The sequence below is a fragment of the Podarcis filfolensis genome (genome assembly GCF_964270895.1).
Source record: "Podarcis filfolensis genome assembly, chromosome: 7".
Taxonomy (NCBI): domain Eukaryota; kingdom Metazoa; phylum Chordata; class Lepidosauria; order Squamata; family Lacertidae; genus Podarcis; species Podarcis filfolensis.
Window position 1 is genome coordinate 60,785,897 of NC_139603.1, and position 20,435 is coordinate 60,806,331.

At 41.2% G+C, this 20,435-nt stretch overlaps 1 protein-coding gene and 1 long non-coding RNA gene across 7 annotated transcripts in view; one reads left to right on the forward strand and one right to left on the reverse strand.

Moving 5' to 3' along the window:
- The window catches only part of PEX2 (peroxisomal biogenesis factor 2), a 20,058-nt gene extending 5,597 nt beyond the window's left edge, over nucleotides 1-14,461 (reverse strand). Inside the window, exons 1-2 of one of the 6 annotated variants that reach the window (XM_083623281.1) lie at nucleotides 14,133-14,461; nucleotides 2,762-4,993 (exon numbers count right to left, since the gene is read on the reverse strand). In XM_083623281.1, coding sequence (XP_083479407.1) covers nucleotides 2,772-4,904 — 2,133 coding nt within the window. In that variant the 5' untranslated portion in view covers nucleotides 4,905-4,993; nucleotides 14,133-14,461 and the 3' untranslated portion in view covers nucleotides 2,762-2,771. Of the gene's footprint in view, nucleotides 1-2,487; nucleotides 2,533-2,761; nucleotides 4,994-5,194; nucleotides 5,516-12,663; nucleotides 13,543-14,132 lie in introns of those variants that run through there. The other 5 variants (XM_083623282.1, XR_014550391.1, XM_083623283.1 and 2 more) reach the window with 5 other exon arrangements.
- LOC310766873 overlaps nucleotides 5,626-20,435 on the forward strand; it is a 187,887-nt gene continuing 173,077 nt past the window's right edge. Inside the window, exons 1-2 of the long non-coding RNA XR_014550486.1 lie at nucleotides 5,626-5,697; nucleotides 5,761-12,666. This is a non-coding gene — a long non-coding RNA (uncharacterized lncRNA). The remainder of the gene's footprint in view (nucleotides 5,698-5,760; nucleotides 12,667-20,435) is intronic.

The window sequence follows — 20,435 nt, forward strand, 5'->3', positions numbered from 1 at the left end:
TCCTCTAGAACGGATTTTGGTTGTGAGTAGAGGTTCCAATGTAAACACAATGTTGGCTTTAGCTGCGATCCCTAGAATGTAACCCCCACCTATGTTGCAGGCCTACTGTACTGAATTCTGATCAAAATGCTTCTAGAAAGGGGCTTGTCTATGTTCCAGGCATCCTCCCAGACAAGATCAGTTAAGATAGATAAATTTCGCTTAAAATCAGTTGGTCAACCATCACTAGACTTTTTAACAAGCTGAAGAGTTTTAGTGCCCTTAAAAAAACCCCACAACACTTATGTAATTGTATTTTTTTTAAAACTGTCTTGGAAGCTTTTTGGATGAAAAGTGGCATAAACATGCTTTAAATAAGATAAACAAATTGGCTGGCACTCCAAAGAACGGAGCGTAAGACTTGGAACCTTCCCCCAAATCTGCCCTGTAATACATTCCTTGGCAGGAATGTACATTCCTGGGTGAAGCAAGTTTAGAAACTCATTGTCCTAGAACATCTCAGGGCTTAAAGAGGAGATAGCAAAAAGTTAGATACAGTCAGTATATCTCCTCCACTGCCATGGGCTTGAGGCTAAGATAATAGAGAGGCTTGCTTAAGGTCAGCTAGTCCCAGAGTGTTTGTGGCAGAGATGAGATCTGAATCAGCAACTTCCTGACCCACAACTCACACTCTTACAAACAGCACCACACCAATTTTAATTATATTTTGCCCTATGAAGCTGAGAGATATTCTATGAAAGTACAAAGCCTCTAGAAACTCCTTTCCACCGTCTTAGTCAAATCACTGATAACTATAAGGCTCCAAATGGAAACCTTTAAGAATATTATCAATAGCAATGTTCTGTGAAGAGTGTGATCAAGCAAAGCAAATAAGAATTCTTGAGGGGGGAGAAATATTGCCAAATATCAGTGTATATACTTTTAAATGTATTTGAGATGTTTCTGACCAGCTTTTCCTTGTAACGTCACAAGGCTTTCCTTTCCAAAAGTAAACCGCATGTCATGTTTCTATATCTGTCCAGCAGCTCTTTTAAATAACGTAATATATTGCTCGTTTTTATTTAACTAAATTCAGGAATCCCTCTTGCAAAACATGCACTGTAAGAAAACAATTTGCTGTATATCACCAATAAAATAGGTATTTCTCCTGATATACTTTAGCATTGCTTACTGAGTATTGTACAAATTATGAATGAATATATTTTATTTAGAAATGCATTATTGACAGAAATCTATCAATAGTAAAGTGGGTATTGTCAAGGGCCTGTCAATATTAATGTAATTATGATTAAGGGGATAACATGGATTTTAGCTTTAATACCAAATAACATCTCCTACATTGCTGCTATCAATATAAGCATTATTATTGACCTGTTCTGAGGCTCAGAACTAGATGTATTACCATTAGGCATATTTGTCAATGCATTCTGCCTACAAAAATTCTACATTTAAATTTACAGGCCTGTAAACTTTGGCAGCAGAAATGTATGAGTTCAAGTAATCTCTAGGGTGCCATTCCCCCCTTCGCCCACTATTCTACTGTAATAAACTAATTTATGCCAATCCAATGTCACTGCCATCTCACTCCCACTCTATCTCATTTTTTAAGCATAATTAGCAGAAAACAAACAGCATTTTCATAATGGAAGGTCACACACATTCTGTTGCTTAATGTATGCTGGCCTTGCATATCTTCAGGATCCAAAGCTTAGGCAGAAAAGGAAAATAATGGGCTAAAACTCCTATTGTAAGAAGTTTGACTACTGAAATCCCTTAATTGTGTTGGCTGTGAATGCAGCAGCTTATTAGTGAACCTCTCAGTAAGTAATATTCCAATTGATTCAAACATCTTATTATCCAAGTGCCTTAGTTCCCAAGGCCATTTACATCAGTGAGGCATGCTGATAATCTGTTAGGCACTCATCACAGTGTAAAATGCATCTCCAGCTGCCAATCAATACCACATCTCTTGTGGGCTACATTGTCTTGCTGAAACATTTTGTGGGGTCTGGGCACAGTGCTTGGAGGGGTAAGGGAAAGGGCTGTAGTGACAGAGCATCTGCTTTGCATGCAGAAGGTCACAGCTTCAATTCCCCAACATCTCCAGGTAGCGCTGGGAATGTTCCCTGTCTAGAACCCTGGAAAGCTGCTGCCAGTCAGTGTAGGCAATGGTAAGTTAGATGGACCACTGATCTGACAATATAAGCTAGCTTCCTTTCTTCCTAAGGAGCAAAGTTACACAGGGATAGAAAACCTCTGCCCCTCCAAATGCTGGACGACTTCAGCCAAGCTGGCTAGGACTCAGAAATCGGAGTCCACCAACTCAGGAGGTCCACAGGTTTCATATCCCTGGTTTCCATCACGACCTATTCCTATGTCAACTCTGCTGGCATTAGTTGAAGACTTCATTTTGAAAGCTTTTTAAAAAGGTCACCATAAATTTAATATATGGAGTGTAACTCTAAAACATTTCCAAGCAGGACCCACCTCTGTAATGAACATTGCTACTGTTTCTGATGACAGAAAGGCAAACGGGACTTAAATAAAAAGAGGGAGAGGAAATCTGAAGTGTCGATTTTCCAGCAGAAGTGCATTTTGTGGAATAAGTTGTAAAATGTATGAATTGTTACAGGTGATGAAATTGAACTAAATCATGTCACCAAACTAGAACAAAAGCAGGCACAGAAAATCACGTGCAGTGTTCATCAGTGTGTTTTTTTTCCTTTTCTTTTTTTGGAGAAAAAACGATGCCGGTACTCACCATGAAGTTGTTAGAGTAAGTGCCACACTTTTGATACATCCTCCGATGTACCCTCATCTTCTCTAGATCGTTTCCTGCTTTTTGTATCAACTGCATGATGATGTCCTTGTAGCAGCCATGATTCAACATATTTCGTAGGATTGAACTGAGTAAGAGGTGGTCCTACCATCCTGATGAACATCAGAGAAGAAACTGTCCGAATAACCAGAGATGATCTTGATGAAGTTACTGTAAGATTCATCTGAGATAATCCTCTTTCACATTCAGCTGAAGATATTGCAATTGTGCTTAAAGCGTGCATTAGAGGAAGTAATTTGTCAGGGACTTCATTTTCTTCAAGATATTCATGAAAGCCAAGAATTGTTTCCTTTTCATTTAAGCAAAACTTTTGTGCTAGTTTTCTAATTTCAGTTTCACCAAAGGTTAATTGCTTTCCAGGATTTTCTGGCCAGTATTTGGAATCTAAGACCTTGGCACATTCAGGCAAATCAGCATCATCTCCTTCAAGTATACATTTTCTAACAGTTTCTTTCAGACTTTCATAGAAAGCAGATGAACTTATTGTAGGGGTAAGTTTTTCATTTTTGTGGAGCTCACTCCCTTTGAACTTCATAGTCTTCTGACTTTGAAGAGCAATATTATAGTATGGACCAGGATTTTCAATTCGTTCTTCAAAAAGTTGCACTGTGTTCTTTATCTTCCTGTCTGCTGTAAACAAATCAATATTTCGCTCTTGTAAATCCAAGCTTAGTTCACTGAGAACTTGGAGAGCATCACACATAAGACCCAAATCGAGAACAAATTCACATGATGTTATTGTCTGTAAAAGACCCTCATAAAGACAGCGATCTGTTTTGCTTCTTCTCCTGTCTTCTTTTGCCTCCTGAAAGTGATAAACCAGTGCTTCATAATCTTGCCAAACTGCAAAAACTGTGCAAAAGCTAGAAGCAACCCAGCGAGTGCTTAAAATCCTTCCAATTTTCAGAAGCTGAAGTTCTAGAGTTGCTGCACATTCCTCCAATTCCCTAGCATTCTCGGGTGAAGCGTGGTAAGTCACATAGAGTTTGTCCATAAAATTCTTAAAGTGATTAACTCCAACCACTTTGTTCACTGTGTCACTGACAGACAATTCCAGACGATGGTTAGCACAACGCCAGAAGATAACACTCGGAAATTTTTCTTTTATTAATCTTTTTACACCACCATGTGCACCAAACAACACTGCAGCACCATCACAAGTGACAGACAATAAATACTCCTTTAAATAATCTTCTGAGATTCCTAGGGACTCAAGATGACTGATTAATGAGCTTAAAATTCCTCTTGCTGTTGTATCTTGTAACTCAATCAAATCTAGGAAAAGACTTACTGGAGTCGAATGTTTGGGAAGAACTACGCGAATAACAACAATCAAAGTTATTTTGTTATTCACTGTTGTCGATTCATCAATAATTAAGGACATTTTGTTCTTAGAGTTCACTATGTTGCTTATTAATGTTTTTCTCATTTCATCTGCAGTATGGTTTAAAATATTAATGCAGGCATTTGTAGAGTGAAAGGTATATCCCATGTCTAGGCCATTAAGTTCCTGTAAATTTATTTCATCTTCAAAGTTGTTAAATGCTTGATTTTTCTTTGCAACTTTGTAAGCGGTTCGAAACACTTTTGTTGTGTTTAAGACGACTTTATCTAACTTTTCATTTTTAGACTCAGATTTTATCCTTTCTGCTGCTTTGTGAGCTCCACTTTCCTTGTGTTCAAAAATCTTCTTCCTTAAAGACATTAACTGCTGTTTTCGAGACTCTCCAAAATGACTAATTTTACAATTGGCCCACTCTACTGAAATTTTCATTCCCATCCGTTTTTCGACAGGAAGACTTCCGACATCTCGGCACACTTTGCAGCCCAACCTTTTATTGTTGACAAAGAGCCACTCATTTCTCTGACAGAAGTCATTTTTCTGCAATAGTGTCCAACATTCGGGCCAATCTTTGCCTGAACTTCCATCCTCTTGACCACATATATCTTCGGTGTTAGTTTTGCAATGTTTGAAAGGATCAGAAGTTGATTCAACAATTTCTACTGCTTCTTCAGCCTTCCTTTTTTGACTCAGTGGCACAAAGTAACTACTTAAGGTACTCATTATGAAAAATGATTGCACTGATTTAACTTGGATCACATGTACAACTGCCTCATCGTGCCTTCTGCAAAGTGGCTATACTGAGCATAGGTCTGAAAAAGAGAGAGAGGCTGGCGTTAGAGGAATTCCAGAGCAAAACTGGGAAAGACAATGGAGGGGGTCCCACAAGGAGGGCTTGTTTTAGCGCTGGCCATGGCACCAACTTCCCCGGCCTCACTGCAGGGAATTGGACTAGATGACCACTAGGGTCCCTTAAAGCCAGATGGCCTCCCTCCCTCCCATTCTCATATTACCTGGGACTCTTGCCGCACTGGCTCCGATGACTTTGGCGGCTCCGGCGCCCACCCTGCCACGATCATCGTGAATGCTGCCAGTGAGGCGACCAAGCCGCACATGGCCAACAGCAGAGTGCAGTGCGTTGCAGGGGAAGCACATCACACACTGTGCTGCCTGCTCTTGCGCTCCACAGGGAGCGGGACTCATGCACTCTGGAAAGCCACGCTGCTGCTGACAGGAAGCAGCAGCTGTTATCGGGCCCAGGAACAGCCCCCGGGGGGCAGCGGCAGCCGGGCCCTGGAGTGGCACTGCCCATGCCATGTCTCCTCATGCGGCCAAGCATCTCCAGGAAAAAGAAAGTGCTGGTATTAAGGATCACTGGGTACCGCCAGAAAAATAAGCACTGGTTTTCATCCAAGACCCAGTTTCTGGCTATAAGACCCTTTACCAACCTAGTACTCCCCATATGTTGTTGGGCTATAACTCTGACAATGTGCTGGCTGCAGCTGCTTGGCAGGGGGTTGGACTCGATGGCCCTTGTGGTCTCTTCCAACTCTATGATTCTATTCTATGAGAGTTATAGTCCTACAGCATCTGGAGCCTACCAGGTTGGCCTTGACCTTGAACATGGCCTGAAGGTATACAATGCAACACCCCTGCAGAAGCAGCAGGTTAAATTCTGGTCAGTGGCTGGACAGCAGATTACCTGGGAACCCTGTGTGCTGCAAGTTCCATCATGGAAGAGAGATGTCAATGTAATAAAGATAGACTATTTAACAACATGATAATTTCTTAGAGTAATTCCTACTGTGCGTGCTATTAAAAGACTTCTCAAAATCATTTGTATTGAGTCCATGCCAAGGAGCCTGAGGAGTATTGAGGAATACAGTTGCATGAGAATTCAGCTGCCAAGTAAGAAGACTTCTATCAAAGCTACAGTGTGCAAGACAAACTCATCGGTCTTTGTTTAAAAGGGACCACATTGGCTGTCTGTAGGCTGCCTCCACTCTACGGGTTTCCAACCCAAACCACAATAGAGAATCTCCTTAGAGATGCATACTGTACAATGTATTTTTCTATCTTCAGTCTCATCAAAGATAGGTACGTTACCTCAACAAAAGCCTCACTAGAAGCCCCGAGTATATTATCTCTTAATCACTGTAAAATTAGTTTGCCATTACTATGCCATTAGCTTAAATAACCTTAGAAAAGATTAATTTCATATTACATTTTAAATTTCTATACTCTTCAATTAAGTGCCTACTATCGTTTGAAAGAATAATAGAGACTTAGGTTCTCTAACCATTCTGCATAGCTAATAATACTTAACGTTTATATAACTTTCCATGTTTGAATCCCTGAAAATGTTAACTGATTATTTTCATGGTATTCCTGTGAGGCATTGAAGAATTATCTCTATTTTACATGTGGAAAAGAGGACTTCAGAACATATTGCATCAAAATTTGGGGGAAAGACTAGAAGGAGAAATCACATGATTTCCATGACTATATTCCTTTTCTTAAGTCACATAATCTTTTACTTAGAATTTTAGTCATTTAATTTATGGTTCTTTACTGGATATTGTAAAAAGGATAAATAACTATGGGAAATAGAAGGGAAATATCTAGGTTTGGGAATTTTATCTGCCTTGATACAGAGGACTGGACTGATAATACCCCTTTTAATTTTTCATGAAAATGCATTATGTTGCCTGGAGATACTCAACTTTCTGTACCATGCAAGAAGTATCTTACTATGCTAGACATCATTGATGGCTATGTCCACAATAATGCTTAGGCTGGAAATGGTAGTTTGGCAAAAATACTGAATTTGTAACACATTTCATTTTACTTATAGCTGAAAAGAAGCTATTATCGCTGCTACTACTACTGTTACTATGATTTTGCTCAATGGCAGTAGCATTGATACCTGTAAGACCAACAACTCAAGTAGTAAGATCTTGAGGAGGGGTCAGCAACCTTTTTCAGCCGTGGGCCGGTCCACCATCCCTCAGACCATGTGGTGGGCCGGACTATATTTTGAAAAAAGAAAATGAACGAATTCCTATGCCCCACAAATAACTCAGAGATGCATTTTAAATAAAAGCACACATTCTACTTACTCATGTAAAAACACACTGATTCCTGAGCCGTCTGCGGGCTGGATTTAGGTGATTGGGCCTCATCCAGCCTCCAGGCCTTAGGTTGCCTACCCCTGATCGTGAGTTTTACATAACTTTTATTCTGGCTAAATGTCCTTTCCTGCCTTACCCTACACCATCCTGTTGCCCCAAGAGAACTGGTAGCTTTGGTATATCAACTCAAGTCCTCTCTACTGGGCACAAAGTTACTTAAGGCAAATATTTTTTTTGAAATAGGTAAATGTAAGACAGTTGGGTGTCTGTTCTGCCTTTTACCAACAATCTTCATCTCTTCAACCCCGTCTTCTGATTAATATCTAGCGGGGTGCACCGTTCTGGGAAACATCAAAAGCGGCTTGGTCCTAACAAGGGTATTACATTGCTAATAGAAAGATGCACAGATAGTTGATCTAAACCAGGAGTTGGCAAGGTTTACCGGCCATGGGCCGGTTCACTCCCATGGAGATCACTCGTGGGCTGGACTGGAATAGCGCGATGCCGGATAGCGCATCTGCGCATGTCCACAGCGCCAGAAATTGCTTCTGCGCATGCCTAGACACCGAAAATCCCGTCTGCACAGAAGCGATTTTCGGCATCTGGACATGTGCAGACACGATTTCCAGTATCTGCGCATGCGCAGATGCAATTTCTGGCACCACTTGGCGAGTCCCCGCGTCGCGCTGGTTTAGCGCAGCACGCGGGGAACTTGCCCAGTAAAATGGTCTTCGTGGGCCGCACGTTGCCGACCCCTGATCTAATCAGAAATAGAAAACTCTTTCCTGTACACACACACACACACACACACACACACACACATAATGGAACCTCGAATTTCGAACATAATCCATTCCAGAAGACTGTTCGACTTCCAAAACGTTCAAAAACTCAATACGGAAGCCTCAATATCATAGGGAAACTCAAAACGGAAGCCGCATGGCACGTTTGGCTTCCGAAAATCGTCTGAGAACTGGAGGTTACTTCTGGGTTTTCGGCGTTTGAAAGACGAAATGTTCCGACTTCCGAGATTATCAAAAACTGAGGTTCCATTGTATATATCATTGTAATTTATGGGTGTGTATGATACAAGTAACCATTTGACATTCTTGGTCACTGAAACCTCCTGTGTTGGTTTTTTAAAAAATCAATTTTAAGTACATTTTTCTCCCAGAGTTTTAGTCGGTGGTCTTTGTACCGTGATACACAAACACACTGACTAAACCACTGTTTTCCAAGTACTTTTAAGACACAATCAGCCCTCCATTTGCGGGACGGCAGCAATGGCAGGACACAGAAGACGGTAAGAACACACAGTGGCACCTGGGCTAAAGCTAAAGAAGGTTGCACTTCTTATTCCCATAGATCTTCACAGCACTGATCTGCTGTAGTTCTCATTTCAGAACAAAGGCAAGGCTGACCTGACCATTGTTTAAAGCATCCACCACTGAAAGTAGGTTTTATGCGGGCATTTGAAATACATAGTCCAGACTGAATGATTCTAAACAAAGCACTGCTTTTGGCTCAGCTGTATCAAATGGTCGTATTCGTTTTGTTTTAAGGAGGTTTAATAACGTATCTGTGAGACCAAATTTTCATCTTGTGTTTTGGAATGAGTCTCTTAAGGGTGGTTGGAATTCACTTTTCAGATAACTGCTTTCTTCTTATTGCCAAATGTAATTAGTGTGTTATGACAGTATAATACTGACTATGGTTGGTTGTTTTGTTTTTTAAATTCCTAAACATGCCAATGAAGTACTGTTTAATTTATTTCACATTTTTCTCAGTATTCTCATAATTTCCATCTCACTGTCTCTTGGCAGTAAGATGGAGCAGTTTTCTGCTTCCTGCTTAGTTTGTTATCAATAAGAGATTATTTGGGGTGGATAAAAAAATTGTTACATTACATAATATTTATTAAATTGTGTTTAATACAAACATTCATAACTTGATTCTTTTTCAAATCTCAGGTCAGACCTGTTTTCAAACATACTATACTAAATCCTGTGGGGTTTTTTACATAAAAGATAAAATAGGGAAAATGTTTTGACTTCAATAGCCGAGCATTAAGAACATGATACAATAAATCATGCACTGTGTTCATACTTTCCTACAATCATAAATATTTATGACTATCAACCAAACAGCAAGGACATTTACTTTTTATCACATAGAAAAACACTGTTTTGCCCATTAATTGGAAGCCTGGCCTCTGAAAGTTCTAGATGCTGAGCTACAAGCTCTGCTGAGCCAACTCTACAATGGATTGTGGCCTTGTCTCCAAGTATATGATTTTGCTCAGTGTGCAAGGCAGATATAATTGTGTGGTGCAAATGGCACGTGGGTCTGCATCACCAATTATTTTATATTATGTTGCAAGGTTAGTACACAAGCTTTATTTAGTTGCAATCCAATACGCTGTAACTTGCAGTAGCTCTTGCACAGAAAATATATGAATTTTTAAAACCGCATTATTTAAATTGATCCACACGGTAAACTATTTAAAACAAAATATGGGGGACAAAGTGCTTTTCTTAATTTACAACAGATAAGTGATCATAACTTAGAACAGAGGGATATTTGAAAGGACTTCCACCATGTTATATACAGAAGTTCTTGAATGAATTATTATGGTGTTCAATAGGAAGACTTCTGAACATGCATTAACAGGATGCTGAAGTAGCTTTAGATATCTACAGCATTTCTATCTCAGGAAGTCCTGAATTATCACTGATAAATGTCTCAATAAACTTCCAAAGAAGTTCAGAACCTACTGCACCAAAAGTTAAATCTGAGTCTTCTGCTGTGAAAATCCACACAGATCTCACCAAGCTCAAGAACAAAGGATTTTTTATATATTAAAAAATAGCATTCTATGTTATATTCTAGTTAGCATCAATGGTAAAATCGCATTGTAGAAGACAGTAACCTGATGTTCCTGGTTCCTTCTATTAGTAATCTCACGAAATTCTGAAGTCTGATTAACCCCCACATAAAAATTTGTCTGCACAAAGCTAAATGGTAAATGCAGAAGGAATAAGCATTCATTAAACATATTTGCCCCAATCTGGGGGCCTCAGTGTGCACATTGAGTTATGTGCTCATTGAGACTTCAGTGATGGAGAATGCTATATAATCCCCCATCCCTTTCTTCACCATTTAAGTTAATGGGAGAGCTCCTGCTGACAGTGAATTCCACGTCCATATCAGCAGACCTGCAACTCCCATGAAATTTACTGCCTCTGAAAACCTAACGCTCTAATATTCTGTTTCCCGTATAAACAAACAATCCTATATTCCTAAGCAATCCAAATGAAAATCATCTTGGAAAGTAACTGATCACAGCAACAAATAATATAAATTGCTTAACCACCATCTTAAAAAAATAAAATTATGCATGCTTAGATTTGCACAAAATGAGTCAATTTCCATCAATGACAAAATGATAAGAATGATGTGCTTCTCCCCCCACCCCACCCCACTTTTTAATAAGGATAGCAAGGCTTAGAAGGGAGCTTATACGGTGCACTTTTTAGCTCACTCAAATCTTTATCTTAAGGAAATAATTTAAGGGAGGTACCATGGGCTTTGAAAGGAAATTAAAATGTGCCTGCTAATGTAGCATTAATTTCCTTATAGCAATTTTGCTTGGATCAAGTCTGTGCACTGTGCATGCTTTGAATATGTGATTTCAAACTGATATTTCCTTTCTCGCATATGTTACCACATTTAAGAGGTCTGAGATATTCCTTCCAAGGAATACATGACATGTGTGTGTAACATACACACATACGATATGAAAATTGACTCTTTGGGTACCATCAAGATTTTTTTTTTTTAGAGCACATCTTCATAATTGTTTCCACTCCTGTGCCAACGGTTTTAACACTGCCTTCAAAACCTTGAGTGGTAGTATTCACCACCTTGTTTTTCTCCGTGTTAGCTGAGCTGTGCAGCATGCATAGTAAATTCAGATTTTGAATAAGGTCATTGAAGGAAATAAGGTCAGCAAAGGCAATCTTGCTCCTGGTGGGACTGCTGCTCGCATGTTATTAAAAAGAAAGAAAAAATGGAATCCCACCTGAAAAATTTAATTAATCGTTTCAAAATTCCTCTAACTCTCCTGAACAAGATCCTCCAGATTCACTTTGATTTTGCTTTAGGCAAATTTCAGTGACAAGTCTATTTGAGAGCTCTTCCACAGGACTAATGAATACATGCATAGATACACACACTTATGCTCTTCCTCCCAACCCTGGATTCATTTGCTGGAAGGAAGTGGGTCGTGAAAGAAGTTCCTTAGATGGTCACACCATTGTTCAACCTACTTGTAGAATATTTGCTAAGGCACTCCCAAACCTGAAGTGGGCCTGTAAGGAGAATTCACACACACAAGACTTTGTTATGAGGTAACTGTGATTCTGTGTCTATTTTGGTGCCACCTGTGAATAAAAGGAGTGTGAGTGTGTTTGTATGTAGGGCACTGTAATTCTCTACAGTCTGGTACCTAAAACCTAGATACTGACTTGTATAGATGTGCAATTTTCTATTCTTGGTGTAATTACATAACTGTTAAAAGCACGTTTGTCTCAAGAGATATTATTTAGGTAACTAAACACTACACGCCAGATTTGTTCAAATTAACACACCTCTTCGCAAATGATTATGAATCGCTGAATGCAGAATAATTTGGGATTTGCAATATGCCAACTCTGGAATACTAGGGGTATGCAAGGAAGACACCTCAACAAGGTTACCTTAGGGTTTTTTCTCATTCTTTAATGTGTGAAGGAGGAAGCAAAGCATCTAAAAACAATGTTCACAGGAAAGGATCAATGGCATGGATTTCTCAATAGCACTCCACTGGACTCTTGCATCTTGAACAGCTGTTCAACTTCAAATACGGGCAACAAGTGGGAAGTGCAACTAAATGTTGGGGCAGGGAATGCTCTTTCTCATGACTGGTTGGCTGCTATCCAGCATTCTTCTGGAATGCCCCATTCCATTCCTACCCTCCTCCAATTACTTGGGCATACTCAGTGCTCAGAGGGCTGTTTTGCAGTCACTCCAGTGTGTGTGTGTGTGTGTGTGTGTGTGCGTGTTTACTTTTGCAAACTCTGGGATCCTTGCAATGCTGCTGCTACTTTCCAGGGCATGGCTGTTCCATCTATGTAAAGACCAACACAACAGATATTTATGTTCACTATTATTACAGCAGCCTTGGTGCCCTCCAGATGATGTTGGACTCCCATCATTTCCAACCAGCATGAACAGGAATGATGTGTGTTTCAGCCCACGACATCTGGAGGTCACCAGGCTGGATAAAGCTGATACACTGTACAGTGGAACCTCGAGTTAGACGCTTCAGGTTACAGACTCCACTAACCCAGAAATAGTATCTCAGGTTAAGAACTTTGCTTCAGTAGGAGAACAGAAATTGTGTGGCGGCGGCGCGAGGCTCCATTAGCTAAAGTGGTATCTCAGGTTAAGAACGGACCTCCAGAACGAATTAAGTTCTTAACCCAAGGTACCACTGTATATGATGGCAGGTGCTGATTTCTGTGTTTTTCATTCGTTTTCACTCATCATTACTTTAGGGACATGAAAAATGTAGGAGCAGGGCTTTGAAACTAACTGTAAATTAGTTTCAATTAGAGGTTTGTGGTTATTCATCAGTTGTTGTTTTAAAGCCACATGTAGCATGGCTAAGTCCCTCCCTCACCCACCCCCAGGAATCCGTCACAGGAATGTCAGTATGGTACAGTAGTGTTAAGACTACAATTGGCTGGATCCAGGTTCAAAACATCACTCAGCTGCGAAGAAGCTCACTGGGTGACTTTGGATTAGGCATTCTCTCATAGGAACATTAAGGAAAAACCTCTTGCTGAATCAGAACAAATCCAGCACTATGTTCCCACAAAGATGCCTCTAGGGAAGGCCACAAGCAGAACCCTAGGAACTAGCATTCAAGTCAAACCTAACTTGAATGCATGTTGCAAGGATAAAAAGTGGTGTTAGGAAGAAGGATCATCCATACAACCCTGGAAGGGCCACAGCTCAGTGGCAGAGCATCTGCACTTGCAAGCAAATTCAATCCCCGGCATCTCCAGGTAGAGTTGGGGGAGACCCCCTGCCTGAAATCCTGCAGAGTCACTGCCAGTCAGCATGTAGACAATACTGAGCAAGATGGGCCAATCGTCTGACTCTGTATATGACATCTTCCTATGTTCCTTGAGAAAAGGGGACAAAGAAATGTAAACAAGCAGATTCATGGCAGGCAGAAATTCAACTGGTAACTCTTTTTACAAAGCAGGCAGGGCTATATATATTTATATATAACAAAGAAACCTGGTTTAGGGATGCGTGCAGAGGGAGGTAACCCAACTTCCAAGGATTTTGCTCCCTTATTTATTTCATTAAGATTGTGAAGGGGGGCGGGGAACCAACCTCAAAGCGGTTTACAAAAATCCACAAAATTCAGTTTCAAACATACAAAAGTCAAAGCACTAAAACAGATTAAAAGTACCTCAAGTTTCTAAGCATCTGGGTTAGGCTTGCGAGAACACGAAGGCTTTCAGCAGGAGCTGGAAAAAGCGTACGGTGAGGCGGAGCCTGCTTGACGTCAATAGGCAGGGAGTTCCAGAGAACAGGCCTCTTCAGGCCTCTTGTGTCCCAGAATTAAGGATGGTCCTGAGCTCGCATTAAGCCCCATTTTGGGACCCCCACCCCACCTTGACGCCACGCAGCCCCTCTCCCCTCCCTCCTCACCGACTGCCAGTCTCCCCCCCCATCCATTCCCCCCCCTCCGTTACGGACTGACCTCTCTTTTCCTGAGGGAGGGGCTACTCCGCGAGACCCCGCCGCCCCGTTTCCCGCGCCGACCGAGGGGAAGAGACCATGCAGTTCGGTGACCCGGATTTCACTTCGGGCGTCGAGTTCTCCTTCGGGGATTCCTAGAGCAGCCGAGCTTGTTTCCACCACGCCGCCGCCTTTCCGCTCTCCTCATCTCTATGGTGCTCCTCCCGTCCTTTGCTTTCCTCAGCGTTGTAGGTAACGGCCGACGACAAAGCGCAGAGCGTCTCCCGAGCCGAAGCAAGAAATACTAATGAGACGCCCTTTACGTCTTTCCTAGAGCGGCTCCCCTCCCCCCCCCCCCGCAGCTTCGCGGTTCTTGTTCTCTGCTTTTGCCCATAGAGATATTAAAACAAAAAATAAATATAAGAGTGACACGTCGTCCAAATCTCTGGTTTGAAAAGACCTTTCTTTGAGAGCTCTCCGTACAAAAGAACACAGGAAAGAAACACAGGATTTTGTAATACGGGTGCGATTGGGCAATAGGCACACCTCGCCCCCGCCCTCAAAGTAATCTGTAGGAAATGCTGAACTCCATGCTCCAAGTAACGTCTTTCTTCGTATGAAGAATGTGGTCTTAGGGTTTGTTTTTCTTCTTCTAAGGATTTGTTGTCACGGATCTGCATGCAAGTCAGCAGAGCACAGGACTTCTGCATACAGCTGAGTGCTAGGTTGGGACTAGAAAGGGTCGGGGTGGAAATCGGTTGACTTTTGGTTAAACCAAACCAATTTTAAAATGAAAACCAAACCAGTCAACCTCAGCCCCACCAGCAACATAAATAGCTGACTACGGTGCTATTCTCTCAGCGTTTGCTCAACCTACATTCAGTGTCACTGGACTACGTTGCAGGGCTGTTGTAAACTTAAGCCTCAGGATGATCTCCAAAAAGCAGTGCAATTAACAATGTACTGTTGTAGTCACTCTCTTTCAACTGCCTACCCGCCCCCAAGCCAAGATATGGGGGATAGGAAGGCCTGGGTTAAAAAAAGAGAGAGTATGGATTCAGGCCTTTGCTACTCCCTTTTTGGGGTGGACATTCTGATGCCCAGGCACAGATTTGGTAAAAATGTAAATAAAATATAAAACACTTTGGTTCCCCCGTTATTTTCTCTCACTTCCGGAGAGGGAAAGGTTTAAAAATGGCTTCCAGAGTAAACCCAGAAGTTCGCTATCCAGATGGTGAGCTACTCTAACCTTAACTCTGTGGGCTCGCCAAGCTTCTCCGCGGAGAGCTCAGCCGATTACGGCGAAGAGGCCAGGCGGGTTCAGCTGCCTGATGGGCGGCCCTTGCATCCAATCACATGGAAGGAAAAGCCGCGGACGACGTGCTGCCCAATGAGAGATGATTGGAGAAATGGCATTCGGAATCATTGTGCTGTTTAAGGAGTCGAGGGATGGGCAACTCTTAAGAATTAAATAGCCTAGCACCCTGCTTGCAGCAGAGAGTAGCTTAATGCTCCACAAGCAAAGATTCCGTTTTGTTTGTATTGTAGCTGGTATTCAGAGGTATACTGCTTCTGAAACTGGAAGGTCTGTTTTAACAATATTTACTAATCTCTAGAAACCTGCCCAATATTTAATTTTTATTTAAAAGGCATCTAAGCCAGTGTTGGTTACTACGTCTGGCAGTGAGACCCACACACCAATTATTTCTATTGGCATTCAATTTGTCAGAGGGTAACCTCAAATAGAATGGGGAAGGGGGCAGTAGCCGTTCATAAATTGATAAAGCTCCTGTCATATTCCCCCATCCTCTTCATAAGAGGGCAGGGGTGTGTCATTTCTCTGGAACCTTGAAATTTACCCTTAAAAAGGAAAACAGCAAATTGGAAAGGATGTTTGGAGTTTCTTGTTATGCTCTCCTCTCTGCTTTTTTTCTTCCTTACAATGTGTGTGTGTGTTTTAAATCACATGGACAGGAAAAGTCCTACGCCATTTGGCACATTTCCCATTTGTTCATCTTTTTAATACCTTGTTTTTTTCCCTTTTAAAAATCTGTAGCCCATTTAAAAATGCACAATTAGCTGAGTTGGTAGAGCATGACACTCTTGGTCTCAGGGTTGTGGGTCTGAGCCCCATGTTGGGCAAAAGATTCCTGCATTGCAGGGGGTTGGACTAGATGACCCTTGTGGTTCCTTCCAACTCTACAATTCTATGATTCTATGAATTTGCATGTATTATTTATCCCTGTCATTTAAAACAAATCTAAGGATACTCTCTGTCACACACACACACACACACACACACACAGAGAGAGAGAGAGAGAGAGAGAGAGAGAGAGAGAGAGAGAGAGAGTTTGTTGAGTGGGCACTGTTGCAAGAGGGAAATGTTAATGTGTTAATGTAACAGTATTGCCAGCTTTGCAAGTAAATATGAAATGTTTGTACTGTTTGTGTGAGCTATTTGGTGGGTAGCCTATGACAGGAGTGCTTCCCCAACAAGCTGTGCCCCCAAACTCTGCACTGAGGTTTGATGTAGTTGTATGCCCTGCCTGTTGTTATTTCATAAGCATCCACTCTACCTGGTTACTGTACTTTCTACTTGTTTCCCCATTAAATGACCCTAGTAGGGGTAAAAGCTGTATCTTGGAAATGTGGTAGCTGAAGGCACAAAAGCTCAGCCAGAAAACAACAGCCAGCCAATCACCTCTGCTCCATTCTTTTGCCTTAAGAACTTGGTGAAATTGTTGAATCTTTGATATCTGCATTGTGTGGTGGTTACCTCAAAGAGTATTTTTTAAATTAGATTTTTTTAAAAAAACAGTTCTACCTTTTCCACCCTAAAAAAGTCTAGCTGTTGAATTTGGTGCAACACATTCATTTGTAGAAGAAGAAAAGAAAAGAAGGTGTGTGTATGGGATATGTTATTTTGTATGACTTATAACAACTGAACTTGCTTCTTCCATCCTAACATCTGAATAAGATACAAAATCATGCTTACTACCTATCAGATTCAGATCTTGCTAATTCACAGCTATTTTCTTTTTCTTCATGCGCCCCCCTGCAATATTTTTATTAAGAATTTTGGCATAGCAGTATCAAATACAAAGTAAAGAAACCATGACATTAAACAGGGGGAAAGGAAAATAAAAAGCCCAAGGAGAAACAAAGACAGAACATCTGGCAAAAATGAGAAGGTAAAGCAAACCACAATCAATTCTCTAACTATAAGAGGCTCGCCTTGTTTCTCTTTGTTATGTCTTTCCAGGTATGTTGAAAGGATGGCAGAAACAACCAGGCAAACAATGAGGAAATGCTGAGAAAGAGGAAAATGAAAGTCACATAATCCACAATTTCATACAGACTGGTGGCGGAGACCTTTGTGCTCTTTTAGACAGATGCAGTCGATAAAGTCAGACCACATGTTGCTACCTTCTGGACCTCTTGTGGAGGGGGCACATGAAGAAGGGCCTCAGATGATGATCACAAGCTCTGGGTTGGTTCATAAGAGGAGAGGTGGTCTGTAAGGTACTGGGGTCCTGAGCTGCATAAGACTTTATAGGACAAAACAAACCCTTTGAATTGAGCCTGGAAACTAACTGGTAGCCAGTGCAGTGGGGCCAGGATTGGCAATAGCCCTCTCCCACTGTTGTTCCCCACCACCTGGTATGCAGAGGCAGGCTGCCTCAGGTCCTGGATGAGTACCCACATTAATACAAACATAAATGCAGTGATTACAGTTCACTTGCACAGTTTTAACAATTGCCAGACCTATTCCTGGTGCCCAAATGGCAACTGTGCCTGAACAGTAACTCATTTTCATAAACAATTTTTGGACTACATGGCCTTGAGTATGACCCTGAAGATTAATATATGTGCTGTACTGCCTCTAATTGGCCTGTTTGCCTCTTGATACCCACACACGATTCACATTAAAGCTAATGGGGATTACGTGTGTGCCTAAAGGTTAGAAAATACTTTGGAAGGCTCTGTTACATTGTGTGGCGTTAATGATCTCCGAATTTCAGAGGTGCTTGGGAAAAGTAAAGGAAAATAAATTGGGGGTGGGATCGTGCTTGCATGAATACAGCAACATGCCCACCACACAAAATGCAACAAACCAAATCTGTCAGTAGTGGAACAAGATCAAATTGAGTCCAAAAGCTGCTTTGGTGACCCAGCTCTGAACCTCTGTTGCCTTTGAGGGTGTGTTCTTGTTGGGGATAACAAACTTATAACAAAGTACGGGATACATATGCATTTTAGATAATGTCCTGTGAACATGGATTGAAAACCCAGCACTGGAAATACAGAAAGCAGGAGTGTGAACATAACCTTCCAATTCGGCTGTGTTCACATTAGTGGCCTGAAATGTATTCCCCCGCCACACACACACACTGCTTTTCAAGCCATGTTTGCATAGAGATGCTCACATCAGAGAAGTTTCCATCCAGTTTTCTAATCAGATTGAAGCTGGCTTGAGAAGAATTGCATCAAACAGAAGTATTTGGCAGGAAATGACAGGGCCGATACAGATTTTGGCTAACGTGTGAATGCAGCTTCAAAAATTAGCGGTGGGGGTGCTCTGCATGCAGAGCAAGCGGTAACGTGAACAAACCCTCAGATGAGGCCAGCCAGGTTATATGGTGGGACAAACTTTTGTTGTTGCAAGTTGTAACCCCGCAGACAGCCCAATGAGAACTGAGCATGCTCAGTGGCTATGGGATACTCAATGATTCCTCCTCCCAGGGTGGTGTAGAAATTGAAAACCATGCGGAGAGGGAATGGAATGGAGCAGATGGAATCCTGATAAGCAACCCTCCATTGTGCAACACACAGTTATAAATCCTGCTTGTGTTTTCCTTCATTCTTATTTGGGATGAGAGGATTTCTCCTACTGAAACTTACATGAGTTTAGGTTTAGGTTTGAAGAGGTGGAACTGAAGAAAATACTTGGAGTTCACAGCCTCTCTGCATCATTTCCTCTCCGGCACCTGAAATCATATGGGGGCTGGATTCAGAAAGTCAGGGAAGAAGACCCATTGAACTCAAGATATGCATAGAGATTACACTGTATGGGAAGTTCATGGTAATTTGCCACCTGCGGTTAACAAAAGTATCATATAAATGTATCATGCAGTTCAGCTTTCCCCTTACTTTTCTTTTATGAGCTAAACTTTACATTCATGATCAATCATTTTAGTTAATGGAAAAGCTCTGTAGCCTCTCTGCTTTATTATTATTTTAAAAAATTACTCTTGTCTTTGTGTAGTTCGAGTCCTTTTGTTAATTATACCAAACCAGATTTCCACTGAGACTCCAGCGGTAGTGCTATCAGCATGTGATCTGTCAAGGCCCCATGAAACCTTCTTCAATGGCTTTTGTAAGTTTAGTACTTTTTCTGTGGACTCGCTTGTTGTACAAAAGGTGTGCTACTTGCACTGTTTTGATCAAAGTCGGGCTCATATGAGTCTTATCTTTTAATTTAGGCTAATTTCAATTCTGGGGTTTTTTTAAATAGATAATTCTCTACTCCCTTGCCCACAAAGGAAAGCAGTAGTTCTCCCTTGTGCTATAGCTCTGTGATCAGCCATTCAAGTATTCATCTTTCTTTTCCTTTAAGAAATGATAAGTCAAAGTTGATAAGTTACTTTGTTCTTTGCTTAAAACAAAGAATTTATGAAGTTATAAGCTGCACTTTCATTAAAAAAGGAGGAATACAACATATAAAAATGAAGGCTACATTCACATGACAGTTTATTCCATTTCCCTGATACTTCTTTGCTTTTGATTTCCACATAGTATTTGAGCTTTCCCACAAGGTAAAAGCCACTTCCAGAAAACTAATGGAATATAGAACATGTTTAGCACTCATTTCCATTTTATTGGAAAAATCTGTTTACTCTTGCTGTTTTCCAGGTTAAGATGGCTGCAAAGTGACAAAATTTGGGGTGGGGTACCAGCATTTAGTTATTTCCTGTTATTTTCATGGGGGAACATTCATGCATGGAAAGAGGTGGGGAGTAACAACGTTGTCCAGTAGCAGTTGTGTCATGCCACACCGACTTATGTGAATGAAATTTAGTGCAACAGGCTGGTATATTGGTCAAAAAGCCACAGTTCCCTAACACAGCAGGTACTGCAGTATGAAAGGAACATTAGCAAACAGGACAAAAGTCATATGTGATTATCAGCAAAACTAACACAATATTCCCCATGTCTGAATGCACCCTAAATGAACATAGTAAAATAACACCCTCATGCAATCTATACTGAAGCCCTTTTTGTATGGGAAGAATTGCTGTATTTGGTATTGCCACTTTGGGGGTGC